At 44.1% G+C, this 16635-nt stretch overlaps 1 protein-coding gene across 1 annotated transcript in view; it reads left to right on the forward strand.

The window, feature by feature from the left end:
• LOC122915475 overlaps positions 1-15203 on the forward strand; it is a 30434-nt gene extending 15231 nt beyond the window's left edge. The window contains exons 5-9 of the mRNA XM_044262242.1: positions 176-6522; positions 6772-8119; positions 8273-9237; positions 9739-9794; positions 9903-15203. Of these exons, the coding sequence (XP_044118177.1) occupies positions 176-6522; positions 6772-8119; positions 8273-9237; positions 9739-9794; positions 9903-15203 (14017 nt within the window). The remainder of the gene's footprint in view (positions 1-175; positions 6523-6771; positions 8120-8272; positions 9238-9738; positions 9795-9902) is intronic.
• Positions 15204-16635: the final 1432 nt, after the last annotated feature.

Raw genomic sequence — 16635 nt, forward strand, 5'->3', positions numbered from 1 at the left:
TCCTCCTCATAGAGGAATTCTTTACATAAGTAATTGATATTGGGGAAAACAACCTCTTTTGTTGTTATTGTTCTCCCTCAGGACAAAATATTTCACATTTGAAATAGCCATTACCTTTCCCTTTTCCTCCTTTTTCCTGCCCCAAAGCAAATGGAAACTTTTCTTTATTTCCTAGATCAACTCTTACAGAATTCTGTTTGCCTGAATCACAGGATACGATTTCTTCCTCCTCCTCCTCCTCTGTGCTTGTGGCTCAGGAGCCTGTTCTACCCCATTGTGGCTGTAAGAAGGCAAAACATTCTACTAAGGACAGCAGCTCCTCCGGATCATTATGCAACAACTCCAGCCTGTCCCACCTTCCCGTCTTTTCTAAAGGAACAACCCGGCAACTCCGGAGCCATAGTTTACCTGTTTTACCCAAAAACCAGTCTTCCATGTTCAGGAACCAAGGCACAGCCCTGCCTCCTTTTCAGCTCTCAGAGTTTGGGAAATCAAAACTTTTACAGAATTTGGCAGCTCTTTCACCCTTAAGATCCCAAAACTCTTTTATCAACTCTGTGTTTGAATCCCCAGATCTCTGCCAACAAGAAAAAACAAAGAATGGGGGAAAAATCAAGAGTCATTTGACATTGGATCATGGGCCAGATTTTATTTTCACCAAGGCAAGACCACGATTCTCAGGGTGGGCTCCAATCCAGCTCTCTCCTTTGGTTAGGTGGGAGTTAGAGGGACATATGGCTTGGAAGGTTTATACTTTGAGGGAACAAACAGTGCCTCTGCCTGTAAGGGAGTCATGGGCAATGCTGAATTATTTAATTGAGGCACAAGGAGGAGTTCCCGAACCACAGAAACCTCAAATCCAGGTATCTATGCCCATTCATCAAAGCACTGAACAAAGTCTCTACAATAAATTTCCAAACTGTCCATCATTCCAGCTCCATGTGAATATTGGAATGGAATCTGGATTAAATCGAACAGAAACAGAAATTTCACAGTCACTTATCCCAGGTAAGCAGTCACAACTTGGGGATGGCCCGCAAATCCTTGAATTCAGGCCCATAGTTACATCATTGGGCACTCCGCTTCCCAAAAGATTAGGAGCTGACGTAATTCCAGAGAAAACCACTGGACTGCAGAAGGAGCCAAAACATGTTCTAGAATTTAATATAGAACAGAGGGTCATGGGTCTTCTGGAAAAAAGGATTCAGCAGCCTAAGTCCCACATGACTCATGTGCAATTGACCTCAAGGCTACCAGGTCAAGTTACAGAGAGCATAAAGGTAACTCCTTTAGCATTACTTCAAGTCATGGCTTCAATGGGGATGATCCCAGAATCACATTCAGAAGTGATCGAATCTGTGGGTTTGTTCCCACAGCCACCAGACAAAGTTGGGAAACCAATGGAAACCACAAAAAAAGTGAGTGTAAGCACTAAACCATCATATCAAGTCACTAAACCAGTGGAGGTAACACCAAGTGCTCAGCATCAAGTTATGGAATGCAAGATGACCTCCAGACCCCTGAATCAAGTCACAGATAATGTGATGGTAACTCCTACAGCATTGCTTCAAGTCATGGATTCTATGGGGATGATTAATGAGTCACATCTACATATTGTAAAACCAGTGGGAATAACCCCAAGAACACCATTTCAAGCCATGAAATCAGGGGAAATAACCCCATCGTTGGACCATAAAGTCACACCATCAGGAAAGATGCATCCAAAGGCACAATACACAGTTGTGGAAACTGTGGCAACAACTTTTGGGCCACATCCTGAAGTTACTGAATCAGTGAATATAACCTCAAAGTCACAAAGTCAAATCACAGGACCACTGAAGATTCCTCCAGGGCCAATATGTCAAAATACAAGATCACTGGAAATGATCTCCAGTCCATTGCATCAAGATACTGATTACACAAGAGTTACTCCAGTGGCATTATTACAAGCTAGGGATTTCGTAGGAATAATTCCACCAGTACTGCCACATGTTATAGAATCTGGGGATTCACAGTCTGCCCCAGGAGCAGCTCAACGAGTTGGTTGGACATCTTCTAGCTCTCCTCCTACTATTGGTCCGCCTGGAGTTGTAGGATCTGTGGGTTTACCTCCAAAGCCACCACTTAAAGTCACAGAATCAGTAGGGATGATTCCAATGTCATCACATCAATCCATACATTCTTTAAAGGTAACTCCAGTAGCACTGGGGTCATCCATGGGAATGATCATATCACCACAATCACAAGTTGCGGAAACTCGGGATTTGACCTCAAGGCCAGTATCTCAAGTCAGGAAACCTCTGGAGTTGACTCCCGGGTCATGGATTCAAGTGCAAGACTCTGTGGAGTTGACTCCACAACCATATGTTCAAGGCACAAAAACTAGAGCATTAACCCCACGGCTACCTCATCAAGTCATGGAATCTCCAAGTTTGACCCCATGGCATCAGATCTTAGAATCTTCAGAGATGAGTCCAAGGCAAAGCCATCAAATGATGGAAACTATGGGGTCGGGAACTACTGGGATGATGCCCAGGCCGTATTTTCAGAAATTTTCAGAGATGACTCCGGGGCCAGGCCATCAAGACACAGAAACTGCACAGCTCTTTTCTGGGGATTTTCTCCAAGTGGCATTAACACCAAAACCAACAGGTCGAGTTACAGAATCTACAGAAATGACTCTAAAGCCACACCTTCAAGTTACTGAGCCTTCAGAGATACCCCTAAGGTCAGAATATGAAAACACAGAACCTTTTGTGTTGGCATTGTCTCAAATTGAACATATCCAGGAGATGATGCCAGTACCACCATATTCAGTAAAAGGATCCCTGGAATTGACTTTAGGACCACGAATGCAATATGAGAAATCAGAGCCACTGATGCAAAATTTGAAATCTGTGAAGTTAACCCCTGAGTCACCCCCAGAAGTGGTGGGACCTAAACAATTTATCACAGGACCAAAACGACATGTTCCGGAGTTGACCCCAGAGCCACAGTTCCAGGGAGTAAAGTCTATGCCACTGCATCCAGAGCCACAATTACAAGATGTGGAATATGTTAACTTAATCCAACAGCCAGCTACTACTGGAATGATAGAATCTGAGAAGCTGGTACAAGAGCCAATACTACAACGTATAATGTCAGAGGAATTTACTAAGGGGGCACGGCATCAGGGTGTGAAATTGATCCCAGGGCCACATTTGCGAAGTGTCCGATTTTCAAATTTACCTCCAGGACCACTTCTTCAAGGAGAAAAACCTGTAGATTTCATCTCAGGGGCCCCACATCATAGTGTGAAATCTGATGCACTGACCCCACATTCCCCAGTGCAAGAAATCAGATTGTCAGATTTTACCCCAGGGCCAAAGCATCAAAGTGTTACGTCTGTACAACTGTCTCCTGAACCAGAAACTCAGTGTATGAAATCTGTGGAACAAAACTCAGGACCACGCTTGCAAGATGTCAGATTTTCTGATTTGACCTTAGAACCAAAGCATCAAGGTTTGAAACATGTGCAATGTATACTGGGAACACAGGTTCAAGATGTACAATCCTTAGGATTTGTAACAGAATTGCCTTTGCCATTAAGCCAAGGGCTCTTGAGTGAAAATGTGAAAACTCTTCCGTCTATTGAAGGATCCCAGTTTCACAGCATGCAGTCTATGAAATTGACCTCAGAACTACAGTTTCAAGGTGTGAAGTCTCAGGAACTGAACCTAGGGCCAAGGCAGCAAGATGTCAAATTTTCTGAATTGACCTCAGGGCCAAAACTTCAAGGTGTCAGATTTGGGAAGCAGACTCCAGGATCAGTGTTTAATGGTGGAAATTCTATAGAGATGACTCCAGAATTAGCATTTCAAGATTCTAAATTAGCAAAGATGTCTCCAGGGCTTCAAGATATAAAACAGGTGGGGCTTACCCCAGGGCCACGGTTACAAGATGTCAAATTTGGTGATCTGACATCAGGAACTCAACCTCAAGGTGTGAAATCTTCAGAGTTAAACTCAGGGCCACAACAACAATATGAGAAATTTTTTGAGTTGACCCCAAACCCAAAGATGCAGGGAGTAAGATCTGTGGGGTTGTCCCCAGGACCTCAAAAGCAAGTGGTCAAGCCTGATAGGCTAGTACCAGAGACACTGTTTCAAGGTGTAAAAAATTTAGGGATGGACCAAATGTCCAACTTGGAAGGTAACATTTCTTATAGAATTGTCTCCCAGCCAGAGAAACCAGATGAAAAATCTATGGGGTTGACTCCTGAGTCACAGTTGCCAAGTGTAAACTATTCTGAGTTGGCTAGAAGAACACAGTTACAAGGTATAAAATCTTCTGAATTGATCCAAGGGCCAAGTGTGGGGGGTATGAAACCAATGGAGCTGACCCCAGACTCAAAACTTCAAGGTGTAAAATCTGAGTTGTTGACCTCGGAGCTGAAAGATGTGAAATCTGTGGTCTTAACTACAGGACAGGGTCTAAAAGGTACGGAATCTACTTTGCTAACCCCTAGTCCAGAGCTGGAAGGTGAGAAATCTATGGAGATAACCACAGTACCACGGATAGAAAATGCCGAACCTGTGAAAAGCACCCAAGATACCAAGCTTCAAGGTACAACTTCTGACTTGATTCTGCATGCAAGAACTCAAGACTCCAAAGCTGTGGAGTTGGTCCAAAGAGCCCAACAACAAGATGTGCAAACTGTGGAATTGAAATTTGAGCCCAAGATGGAAGGTGAGAAAGCTGTGCCTTTTGCACCAGGGCCATTGCTCCAAGGGTCTGAACTGCAAGGTGTGAAACCCAAGGAACTGACTTTAGAGCCACAAACCCAAGATAGTAAATTTGTCGACAGTACCCCATGTTTAAAGCATCAAAGTTTACAATCTGTAGCGGAAACTCCAGATCCAAAGCTGCAATGTGTAAAATCTGTAAAGTTGACCCCAAGGCTAAACAAGCAGGAAGTAAATTCTGTGAAAGTGACCAGAAGATCAAAGTTTCAAGGAGTAGAAACTGTGGATTTAGCCCCAAAGCAACAGTTTCAAGAGACGGCACTCATGAATTTAACATCTGGGCCAGAACAGGATGGCATGCTATCTGTAATCTCACCTAAGCAGCAATGTGTGAATTCAGAGCAGTTGAAGAGAGGGGCTAAGTCGGACGATGGACTGTCTTTGGAGTCAACTCCAGAGCTAAAATTTAAAGGTAAAAAATTAGCAGACCTCAATTTTGAGTTACAGTTTGAAAGTATGAAATCAGACTTGACTCCAGAATCAAATATTCAAGGTTTAAAACCTAAAGAATTCAAACCTGAACCACTTGAACCACATTTGCAAAGCATAAAGTCTCCTAAGTTGACCCCAGGGGCACCACTGCACCAGATTGAAGGCTCAGAGTTAGCTTCAGAGCCACAGCTTTGTGTAAAAACCGTTGAGTTGAAACAAGAGCCACTACTTGAAAGTATGAGACGCATTCAGTGGATACCAGGACCTAAGTTCCAAGCTGTGAAATCTGTAGAGTTGAATCTCAGGTCACAGTCTCAAGGTGTTAAATCTATAGGGTTGAAATCTTCGACACAGTTAAGAGATGTGAAGTCATTTGAATTGACTCTTGGGTCCAAAACTCAAGGTGCGATATATACAGAGTTCAACCTTGGGCCACGGTTGCAGAACATGAAAACCCCTGGGGTGCTCCCAGGAACACAGCTGCAAAAAGGGAAGGTTTTGGCATCAACCTCAGAGCCACAGCTTCAAGATGTAAAAACTACTGAGTTCAAAAAAGAGCCACAGCTGGAAAGAATGAGGTGTATCCAGTGGATACCAGGACCTGATTTCCAAGGTGTGAAGTCTATAGGGTTACAGTCTCAAGGTGTCAAGTCTCTAGGGTTGAAACCTTTGATACAGTTCAGAGATAGAAAGTCATCTGCATTAACTCCAAGGCCAAAGCTCCAAGATACACAAACTTCAGCATCACTCCAGGAACATAAGCTTCAAGACTGTGATTTGAAACCTTGTCTACTGGTTAGAAGTGTGAAATCATGTGAGCTGTCTTCAAGGTCAAAGCTCTGTGATATAAAATTTATGCCACTGAAATCTAGGCTTTGCATGCATGATAGGAAACCTACTAAATTGACTGCAAAACCAAAGCTTCAAGAAGTGATACCCTTACAGTCATCCCCAGGAGCACAGCTTCAGGGTGTGAAGTCTCTGGTACTTGTGGAAGATCCACAGCTTCCTGGTGTGAAATCTGAGGTATTAAGCCAAGGGTCACAATTACGAAGCAATACAACTAGAGAATTGAACTCCCCACTACACTTGACAAGCACGAAGTCATCTGAATTGACTCTTCAGACAAAGCCTCAAGGTGTGAAATCTGAGAATTTCAACTCTGGGTCACAGTGGCATGATCTAAAACCTTCTAAGCTGTCACCTGAGATAAAGTCCCAAGATAAGACCTTTACTGAGTTAAATCCAAGTTCACAGTTTAAAGGTATAACATTTTCTACATTGATCACAGGAACAAAAATTCAAGGTACCAAATGTACAAATTTCAACCTTGGGCCATTGTTACAACATGTGAATTCTTCTGAAAGGACCTCAAAGACAAAGCTTCAAAATGTAAAACATAAAGAAAGCTCTCCCAGGCCCCAGGTGCAAGTTGTGAAATCTTCTGACCTGACCCTTGGATCAAAGCTTCAAAATGTGCAGTTGGTGTCCAACCCTGACCCACAGTTTCAAGGAGTGAAATGTTCTAAATTAATCTCAGAAACAAAATTTCAAGATGTGGAATCTGTGAATGTCAAACCTGGGCCACAGCTGAGAGGTGTGAAATCTTCTGAATTGATACAGGGGACAAAGCTTCAAAAAGTGAAGTCTGTGGATTTCAAGTCAGGCCCCCAGTTGGAAGATATGACATCTTCTAGGTTGATCATGGGTATAAAGCTTCGAGATGTAAAATCTATGAATCTCAAGTCTGGACCACACTTGAAGGATGGGAAATCTTCACAGGTGATCCCAAGGGAAAAGCTTCGAGGTGTGAAATATGCAGAATTGAAAGCTAATCCAAAGTCACAAGGTGAAGAATCTTCTGATATGACCCTGGAGAGGAAGTTTTCAGGTATGAAAGCAGGCCCACAGTTACAAGACGTGAAATGTTCTGAGTTGATCATGGGTATTAAACTTCAAGATAAAAAATCGGCAGGGTTTGGTTCTAGATCACACTTGCAAGGTAAGAGATCTTCTGAAGTGATCCCAGGGTCAAAACTTCAACAAGTGAAACCCCCTGAGTTCAACCATGGTCCAAAGCTACAAGGTGGGAAATCTGATTTAATTCAGATGAGGAAGCTTCAAGGTGTGAAATCTGTGGAGTTCAACCCCGGACCACAGAGACATGGTGGGAAATCTGATTTGAATCTAGAGTACAGGCTCCAAGATTTGAAATCTGTTCAGTTAAAACCAATTCTGCAGTTACAAGGTGTACCATCTTCTGACTTAACACCAAAAACAAAGCTTCAATGTAGAGAATCTGTGGAGTTCCTTATCAGACCCACATGGCAAGACATGAAACCTCTTGAGTTGACTCTAGCTGCAAAGACCCAAGATGTGAAATCTTTGGGGTTTGAGTCAGTCCCACAGTTACAAAATAGGAAATTGCCTACGTTGACACCAGGATCACACCTTCAAGGCAAGAAATCTCTGAAATTCAGCCCTGGGGCAACGTTGCAAGGTGCAAAATCTCCTGAGTCTGTAAAGCTTCAAATAATGAAAACCACAGAGGTCAACCAGGACCTAGAGCTCCAGGTCGCAAAACCCTCTGAGTTAGCCTTGGAATCAAAGATTTGCAATGTGATATCTTCCGAGTTCAATGCTGGGAAACAGCGGCAAGAAGAGAAGTCTTTTAAGTTGAAACCATGGCCAGAGCTTCAAAGTGTGAAATTTGTGGTATACAACCCTGGACCACATTTACAACATATAAAATCTTCAGAATTGTGCAAAGAGACAAAGCTCCAAGATGTGAAATCTAAGGAATCCAATCCTGAGCAACAGTGGCAAGATGTTAAATCCTCTGAGTTATGCCAGGGATCAAGGCTTCAAGATATGCCATCCTTCAAGTTCAATCCTGGGCCACAGTCACAAGAGATAAAACCTGAGTTGTGCACAGACAGGAAGCTTCCATATGAGCCATTTCTGGAAACGAAGCATCAGCCTAAATTACAAGGTGGGAAATCCTCTGAATTTAATCTAGCCCCACAGCTTCAGTGTATAAATGTTAGGGCATTCAGTACTGGACCACAATTGAAAGGTGTAAAATCTGAGTTGAATTCTGGATCAGAGCCTCGAGGTATAAAATCCCAGGTGTTCTGCCCTGGGCCACTTTTGCAAGATGTGAATTCTTCTGCATTTATTTCAAAACCAAAACTGCAGTGTGTAAATTCTGTTGGATGCAAATCTGAGCCACCCTTGCAAGGTATAAACCCTTCTGAATTAACTTCAGTTTCAAAACTTCAAGGTACAAAGTCTTCTGAGTTGAGTTCAGAGATCCCAAGGGAGACAACTATGGTGTTCAACCTTGATCCACATCTGCAAGATTTGAAATCTGAATTGATTCTAGGGTCAAAGTTTCTTGCTGTAGCACCTATGGAATGCAGCCCTGAGCCACAGAAGAAGTGTGTAAATTCTTCTAAGTTGAATCCAGAGCCAAAATTACAATGTGAAAATTCTATGGGGTGCAAACCTGGGCCACCTTTGCAAGGTGTACAGTCCTTTGAATTGACTTCAGGGACAAAATGTCAAGATCCAAGATCTCAGGTGAATCCGGGGTTCAAGAATCAAAGTGAGACATCTATGGTGTTCAGTGCTGAACTACATTTACAAGATTTAAAATCCGAATTGATTCCAGGGTCAAAGTTTCTTGCTGTACCACCTATGGAGTGCAACCCTGGGCCACAGATGAAGTGTGTAAATTCTTTGGAGTTGGATCCAGAGCCAAAAGTACAATGTGCTAATTCTATGGGGTATGAACTTGGGCCACCTTTGCAAGGTATACGATCTTTTGAGTTGACTTCAGGGATTAAATGTCAAGGTATGGGATCTTTTGATTTGAATCTGGGGTCAGAATTTCTAGGTATAAAATCTCTTATGTTTGACCCTGTGCAACATTTACAAAATGTGAAACGTGAATTGAGTCCAGGGACAAAGTTTCAAGGTATAACATCACAAGAATTAAACTGTGGCCCACAGCTGCAAGGTGTGAATTCTTCTGATTTGAATTTTGGGTCAGAACTTCAATGCATAAATGCTATAAAGTTTAATCCAGACCCACAGATGCAAGGCATGAAACCCTCTGACTTGAATCCTACATCACAATATCAAGGTACAAAATCTATTCTGTTCAACCCTGGACCACATTTGCAAGCTGTAAAATCTTCTGAGTTAATTCCAGGGACAAAGTTTCCAGTAATCCAGTTTTTGGAGAATCACTGTGGGCCACAACAACAAGCTGTACACTCAGTGTTCACTTTAGGCTCTTCGTTGAATGGTATGAAATCTGTGTTATTTTTACCAAAGCCACTGCTTGACGATGTAAAGTCTGTGAAGACGAACAAAGAGCCAGTGTCTTGTGGTGGAAATTCTGTGAAACTGGCTTCAGGCTCTGAGCTGCAGGACTTGAAATATGAGATGTTTGCACTAGAGCCATGTTTTACAAAAGTGAAATCTGTGGAGTTAAATCCAGGGCCACATCCTCAAGGTATGAATTCTGGGGAGTTGCCCTCACACCTCAGGCAGCACAGTGAGAGATCTGTGGTGTTTGCATCAAAGTTGTGTTTTCAAGATGTGAAATCTCTGGCCTTGAAACTAGGGCCACAACCTCAAGATGTGAATTCTAAGAATTTGATTTCTTGCCTCAGGCAGAAATCTATGGTTTTTGAATCAGAGCCATGTTCTCAAGATGTGACATCTTTGAAGTCAAACCTACAGCTACAGCCTCCAAGTGCTAATTCTTCAGGGTTTCCATCATGCCTAAGGTCACCAAGTGTTAATTCTGAGGTCTTTGCACCAGAACTATGTTTTCAAGATGTGAAACCTGTGGAGTTGACACCAGGGTCCCCACAGCAAGGTATGAATTGCCAAGAGTTGACTTCAGGATGGCAAGGTATGAAATCAACAGTGTTGGCACCAGAGCCAACTAAGAAGTTCATACCAGAACCCATGTTGCGTAGTGTTAAATTTTCAAATTTGTCTCCAGAATCACAGCGACAAGGTGAGAAACCTTTGGAGTTTACTCCAGAAGCAAAGTTGCAAAGTATAAAACATGTGACATTGTCTTCAGCATCTTTGCAACAAGATATGAAATCTGTAGAGTTACTACCGGGGTCACTGCTTCCAAGAACAAAATCTGAGGAACTAACTCCAAAGAGGAGCTATCAAATCACAGACTCCTCTGAGATAATCCCTAGGCCAGGGCATCAATTTGTAGAAGTTGCAGAGATGAACCCAACACCAAAGCCTCAAGTGCCTAAATCTGTGAATTTGGTGATCCCAACACCAAAGCATCAAGTCTCCAAGTCTGTAAATTTGATTTCAGTACCAATTTATCATACCACAGAAAGGTTGGCATATCAAGGCAATGAAACTGTAGAAAAATCTGTGGGGTTGACCCCAAAGTCAAGAAGTAAAACCATGGAATCTTCAGGAGTGCCTCTAAGGCTAGATCTTCAAGTCCCAGAATCTGTTGATCTGACTCATGTGCTAAGGAATCAAGGCTCTGAATCCTTAGAATTAACCTTAAAGAAAATCCTAGAAACTCTCGAGTTGCTCTCTCAGTCATGGCCTCAAGTTAAGGACTTGGGGGAATCCTATACAAGGCCAGTGCAGAAAGTTACAGGATCTGAAGAGATGACACCAGAGCCCAAGCATCACACTACAGAAACTATGGGGCTGACCCCCAAAGCAAGGTCAACAGAGAAGGAATTCCTTGGCATGACCCCAAAGCCAATAAGTAAAACCACTGGATATACAGAGAGCGCTCCAAGGCCCTATCCTCAAGCACTAGAATTTGCGGAGGTGATCTCCGAGAAAAGACTGCAAAGGGAAGAATCAGAAGCACTGACTACAGAGTCATTACATCATGTCCCAAAATCTTCAGAGATGACACCAAGGCTAAGATATCCAGTTCCTGAATCTGTGGGTTCAACCTCTAAGCAATGGCTTCAAAGGGAGAAATCTTTAGATTTGTCCCCAAGGCAAACAGGTCAAGCTACAGGACATGCAGAATCTGTAGAGCTCACATCTGAGACACGGCAGCAAGAGGATGGACCGATGGGGCTGACACAGTCACAGAATCAAAGTATGAAATATTCACAGATAGCTCCAGGACTACAGGGTCAAATTACAGAGCTTATGAGGATTAGTCCAAAGCCGCTAGATCAAGTCACAGGATCTACAAAGACACAGCTTCAAGCTGCTCAACCAATAGGAATAACCTCAATAGGCCCCCCAGAAGTTGTTGAATATGTGAAAATGACACCTGGGCCACCACTTCAGATTGTAAAGTCTGTAGCATTAACACCAGGGGGGACCTCTCAAATGGTAGACTATGTTGAGCTGACTCCAAAAGTACAAGATGTGAGACCTTCTGAGTTTACCTCAGGGCTATTGTTGCAAAGTATAAAATCAAAGGAATTAACCACAGAGCCAACACACCAGATTTTGGATATAAGGAAGTTGACAGGCTTTCAAATTGTAAAGACTGTGTTAATCCCAGGGCCACCACTTCAAATTGTAAAATCTGAGGAATTAGCACCACTACCCATTCCTCAGATTGTAGAACCAATAGGAGTCTCCTTAGAATCAGCTACCAAAGTAAGGGATTGTTTGGGTTTCTTCCCAAGGCCACATCTTCAAGAAATGGTAGAACCTGTAGAACTAACTCTGAGGCCAAATACCGAAGAGAAATCTTCAGAATCACTCTCACAGCCAGCATTTTCTTTGGAGGAATTGACAGTGTTCACTCATGAACAAGGGCTTCAGGCTGGGAAAGGAATGGGGATAAAAATAGGGCCTCCTCAAATCATGGAATGTGAGGATTTGAATCTAGTACAGGTATATCAGAATAGGGAATCTGAGGATTTTATGTCAAGAGAGGAGTTACAAATAGGGAATTCTTTCTCTAGATTTCTTCAGAACTCTTCAAACTCGCTCATCTCAAGCTCTGTCGAAGCATCTGAATTAGGAAGCCTTTGTGATCTGGAGATGCCAGAAGTGTCAAGGGCCTTGGATATAAAAAACTTTGGGACAGATATTTTGCAGTCTGAAGAATACTTTATAGACCCTACTATGATACAAACTTCAACCCTTCCCTTGTCCCTTCACAATCAACCCTTGGATAAGATAGCTAACATTGTAGAAATCCCACATTTTGAGATGCCAGGAGTGGGTGTCATATCTAAGAGGACTGATAAGAAGCAGGTGGAGAAGCTAGAGAATTCACTCCAGCGCCTATCCCAACATCCACTGCAAAGCTGGAGATCACCATCTAGGACCTTCCAGTCAGGATCAGGAACTCAAAGAGGCCTTAACTGGTCTGTCTTGAGCAGACAACAGAATGTCTGGGAGAATCACTCCTGGAGACAGCGACTACCCAGAAAATATCTCTCCAAGATGCTAGCGTTAGGGAATGTCTTGGCAACCACTATGGAAAGGAACCTTTGTTCTCAAACATCTTTAACGGAAAGAGCCACTGCAGATATTTGTCAATCTATTCAGAATTTATTTGGGGTTCCTGCAGAACTGATGGAACTTTCCAAGAGTCTGCTAGAGAAGAGTCGAAGTATTATTTCTCAGACTTCAGTGTCCAAAAACTACATTCAGAGACACACTTCCTATCATGGTCACGAACAAAGAATTGCCTTAAGGATGTGGACACGTAGCTCCATGTCCTCCATAATACAGCAACACTCTGGGGCTAGCGCGAAAATAAAGAAAAGTTTGAAGCTTAGTGATATATCCCAGGAAGTCATTCAGCACATGCCTGTTTCACGTACAGAGGGGCAGCCTCCTGCCCCAGTAAATTTAGAGTCTTCCTTCAATACAGTTTTCACTAGGAAAGATTCTGTTCCAATGGAAGAGAGTGAGAACTCACAGAGTTCACAGACAAGGATTTTTGAGTCCCAACACTGTTTCAAGCCAAGTTATCTTCCCCAGGCCAAGATTGACTTGTCAGAACAGTTCCAGTTGCTACAAGATCTGCGGCTAAAAATGGCAGCAAAACTGTTAAGGAGTCAAATACCCCCCAATGTACCTCCACCTCTAACTTCAGGTCTGGTTTTAAAATACCCTATCTGCCTACAGTGTGGCCTATGTGCAGGACTTAATTGCCGTCATAAATTACAGGGCACTTACCTTTTTATCTACCCACAGCTCCACCTTGTAAGCACTCCCGAAAACCACGGAGAGATTAAGGTGGGTTTTGGCTTTAGGTTGCGAACTAGGAAAAGATCTGAAGTCCCAAAGTACCACAGAAGAGACAGATCCATCACACCAAGGAGTTCTATATCACCATCACTAAGGAAAGCTAAAGTCTATACTCGAGCTTTCAAGAGTCCTACTTCTACAATGGATTTCCAGTCTGTATCTTCCCAGTCTCCTGCTCCTGTACGAGTCCACATCACGCAAAGACAGTATAGGAGCCCTGCCCTAGCAGGAAAGACAACAATTGGAGGGCCAGGGCACTATGAGTTTACTCCAGTTCACTCTCTACCAGAGAGTGACTCTGAAAGCAATCAGGATGAAAAATGGGCTAAAAGGAGAACCAAAAAGACCCGTAGTTCAAAATACCCAAAGAAAAGAATCACTACGGGAGGCAGAACACAAAACACAAAGTTCTACACAAATGGTAGAACCACAATACGGAGTTCTTCTCGGGATTTACCAGCCCAGTTAAGAAGGAAGAGGAATGGAGCATCTCAGAAAACTACTGCCTCTTCAAAAAGAGAATCTAAGAAATCCTCCCAACCCAAATTCATTCAACAGCTTTTTCAAGGCCTAAAGCAAGCATTCCAGAGAGCACGAGGAATAATGGCTTTTGCTGGGGAGAAGCCTGAGGACAGGTCAAGGCCAGACCATTTGCGTTCAAGCAAAATCCACCATCCAAAACAAAAAGCCAGAGATGATTCCTCATCAAGAGATATCAAAAGAGATAGGAGGTCAGTTATTAAGCTAAAGCCAACAGACATAACCACTAAGCAGGACATGTTATGGGAAGAAATACAGCAATTCAGATCAGCTCATCAACCAAAAAGAGGTATCTCTTTCCAACGTAGACATACCCAACGACCCAAGCCCATAGTTTCCCAAAGAAGTGCTATTTTCAAAACCACTTCAGTCGGACAGGCTGTGGTCATTGTTCAAAACGACAAGAGCAGCAAAGGTAAGAAAAACTCCCACAGATGTGAAATCTCTAGCCAGGAGTCCAAAAGCTCCAAAACAGGAACCAGAGTTCAAGCCAGAGGGAGAAATCTACATGGTTCACTTAAGAGAACCTCACACAGTCACCTTAAAGAGAAACTCACACCCAAGAAGCGAAACCACCATAGCTTTGTAAGGGAGAGAACCCCAAGTAATTCCTCGGAAAGGAGCCATCGCAGTCCCTCTGAGAGGCGCCATCGAAGTCGTCCTTTGAGGAGACATCACAGTTCCTCTGAAAGGAGCCATCGGAGTCCCTGTGAGAGGAGATGTCGCAGTCCCTGTGAGAGGAGATGTCGCAGTCTCTTTCAGAAAACTCATCACAGTCCCTTGGAGGTGAGAGGACACAGCCCTTCCGAGAGAGGACAGCACAGGCCCTCTGAGAGGAGTGGTCGCAGTTCCTCAGAGAGAACTCACTGTAGTCCCTCTGAAAGAAGTGGACGCAGTCTGTGTGAGAGGAACAGACACAGTCATTCTGAGCAGAGCCAACAGAGCCACTTTGAAAGGAGCCAGCACAGTTGGTGTGGGAAAACCCATCTCCGTCCCTCTGCGAGAAGCCATCACAGTCCCGCTAAGGAGAGACTCCAACACAGCGGCCCCAGGGAGAGGCTCAGACATGGTCTGTCTGAAGACTGCAAGGGCTCCTCAAACACGTCTCCTGGGGACCACACACACAATACTCCAAAACAGGCCAAATTTAGAGGCCTGAAGCTAACAGATGAGAAGAGATTCGTCCCCATTATTCACTGACTGGCTCAAGCCTTCACCGACCTGCTCCTTTTCTGGCTTCTTTCCTGCTCAGCCACTGCCTCGGATACCTGTACCCTCGGCAATCCAAGACCCTCTATGCCTCTCTACCTGGGGGGAGGGAGGGAGGGAATGGGTCTGTAATTTCTCTAAGATAAATAAAGGAGCGATAATTGATGTCCACCTAGAAAGACCACTGGTCGTGCTGGAGGGGGGAACGGAGGGTGAAGGGACATTGGGTGTTGCGCAAACGGAATGGGAGGAAAGGGCCCTGAAGCCACGTTTGGGGCTCCAAACCTCACTTACAGCTTCCCGGGGCGGGGTCTCAGAGGAGGGAGTCCTGTCATGTGACTCACTCCAGTCGCAGCCCCCTCGGAAGCTGCCAGGCAGAAGTAGACGTTCAGACCTGGGATCCGAGGCACTGACTCCACATCCCCCTCAAACTCCTAGTACCATATTTCTCTGAATCAAAGATGTATCATTTACTTATTTTTTGTTTTAGACAGCATGAGTGGGGAGGGGCAGAGGGAGAAGAAGAGCGAATCTAAGGCAGATTCCGCACCCAGTGCAGAGCCCAATGCAGAACTTGATCTCACAACCCTGAGAAGATGTGCTGAGCCAAAAATTAAGAGTCAGATGCTTTACCCACCAAGTCACCCAGGTACCCCAGATACATCCTTTAAAACTTCACATACAGGGGTGCCTGAATGGCTCAGCGGGTTAACCCTCTGCCTTCAGCTTGGGTCATGATCTCAGGGTCCTGGGATCGAGTCCTGAATCTCGCTCTCTGCTCAGCAGGGAGCCTGCTTCCCCCTCCCTCTCTGCCTGCCTCTCTGCCTCCTTGTGATCTCTCTCTCTGTGTCAAATAAATAAATCTTAAAAACAAAACAAAACAAAACAAACAAAAAACTTCACATGCAACCCAATTTCTAAGATAATAAAATGTGATTTTATATATATATATTTAGGAATTGATGAAACCTCCTGACTTGGCTTAACCGGCTAAATTCTTCTTTTTAGGAGCTTCTACATAGAGGAGGGCTTCCATCGGGCTCCAGCTCTGGCCTCTGGATTTGCCCTTCCAGCTCTGGTCCCAGGTCTGCCCCCTCCCTCACAAAGCCTCCCTCTCAGTCGAGACCTCGCCTGCCTCTGAACTACAAATCACATCCTTTAGTTTTCACCGAGGTACTCAATTAGTTGAGCGACAGTGGTGTCCAACTTCCCCCAATTTCAGGCTGTTAGGGGTTCTGCCTCAGATCCCCTTTTACAGTTTTCATATTTCTGGCTCTGGCATCTAGCAAGCACTCAGCAGGTGCCTGCCGCCTGAGCGAAAATGAGAGGCCCAGGAGGAAAAAGCGATGTCTGCGGAGGTGCGCTGGCTGTGAGGGCAGTCCGGGAAGTGGGCGGCCAGGAGGGGTGGAGCCCGCCTCACCTT

This window comes from Neovison vison, chromosome 8 (genome assembly GCF_020171115.1).
Source record: "Neovison vison isolate M4711 chromosome 8, ASM_NN_V1, whole genome shotgun sequence".
In the NCBI taxonomy this organism is placed as follows: domain Eukaryota; kingdom Metazoa; phylum Chordata; class Mammalia; order Carnivora; family Mustelidae; genus Neogale; species Neogale vison.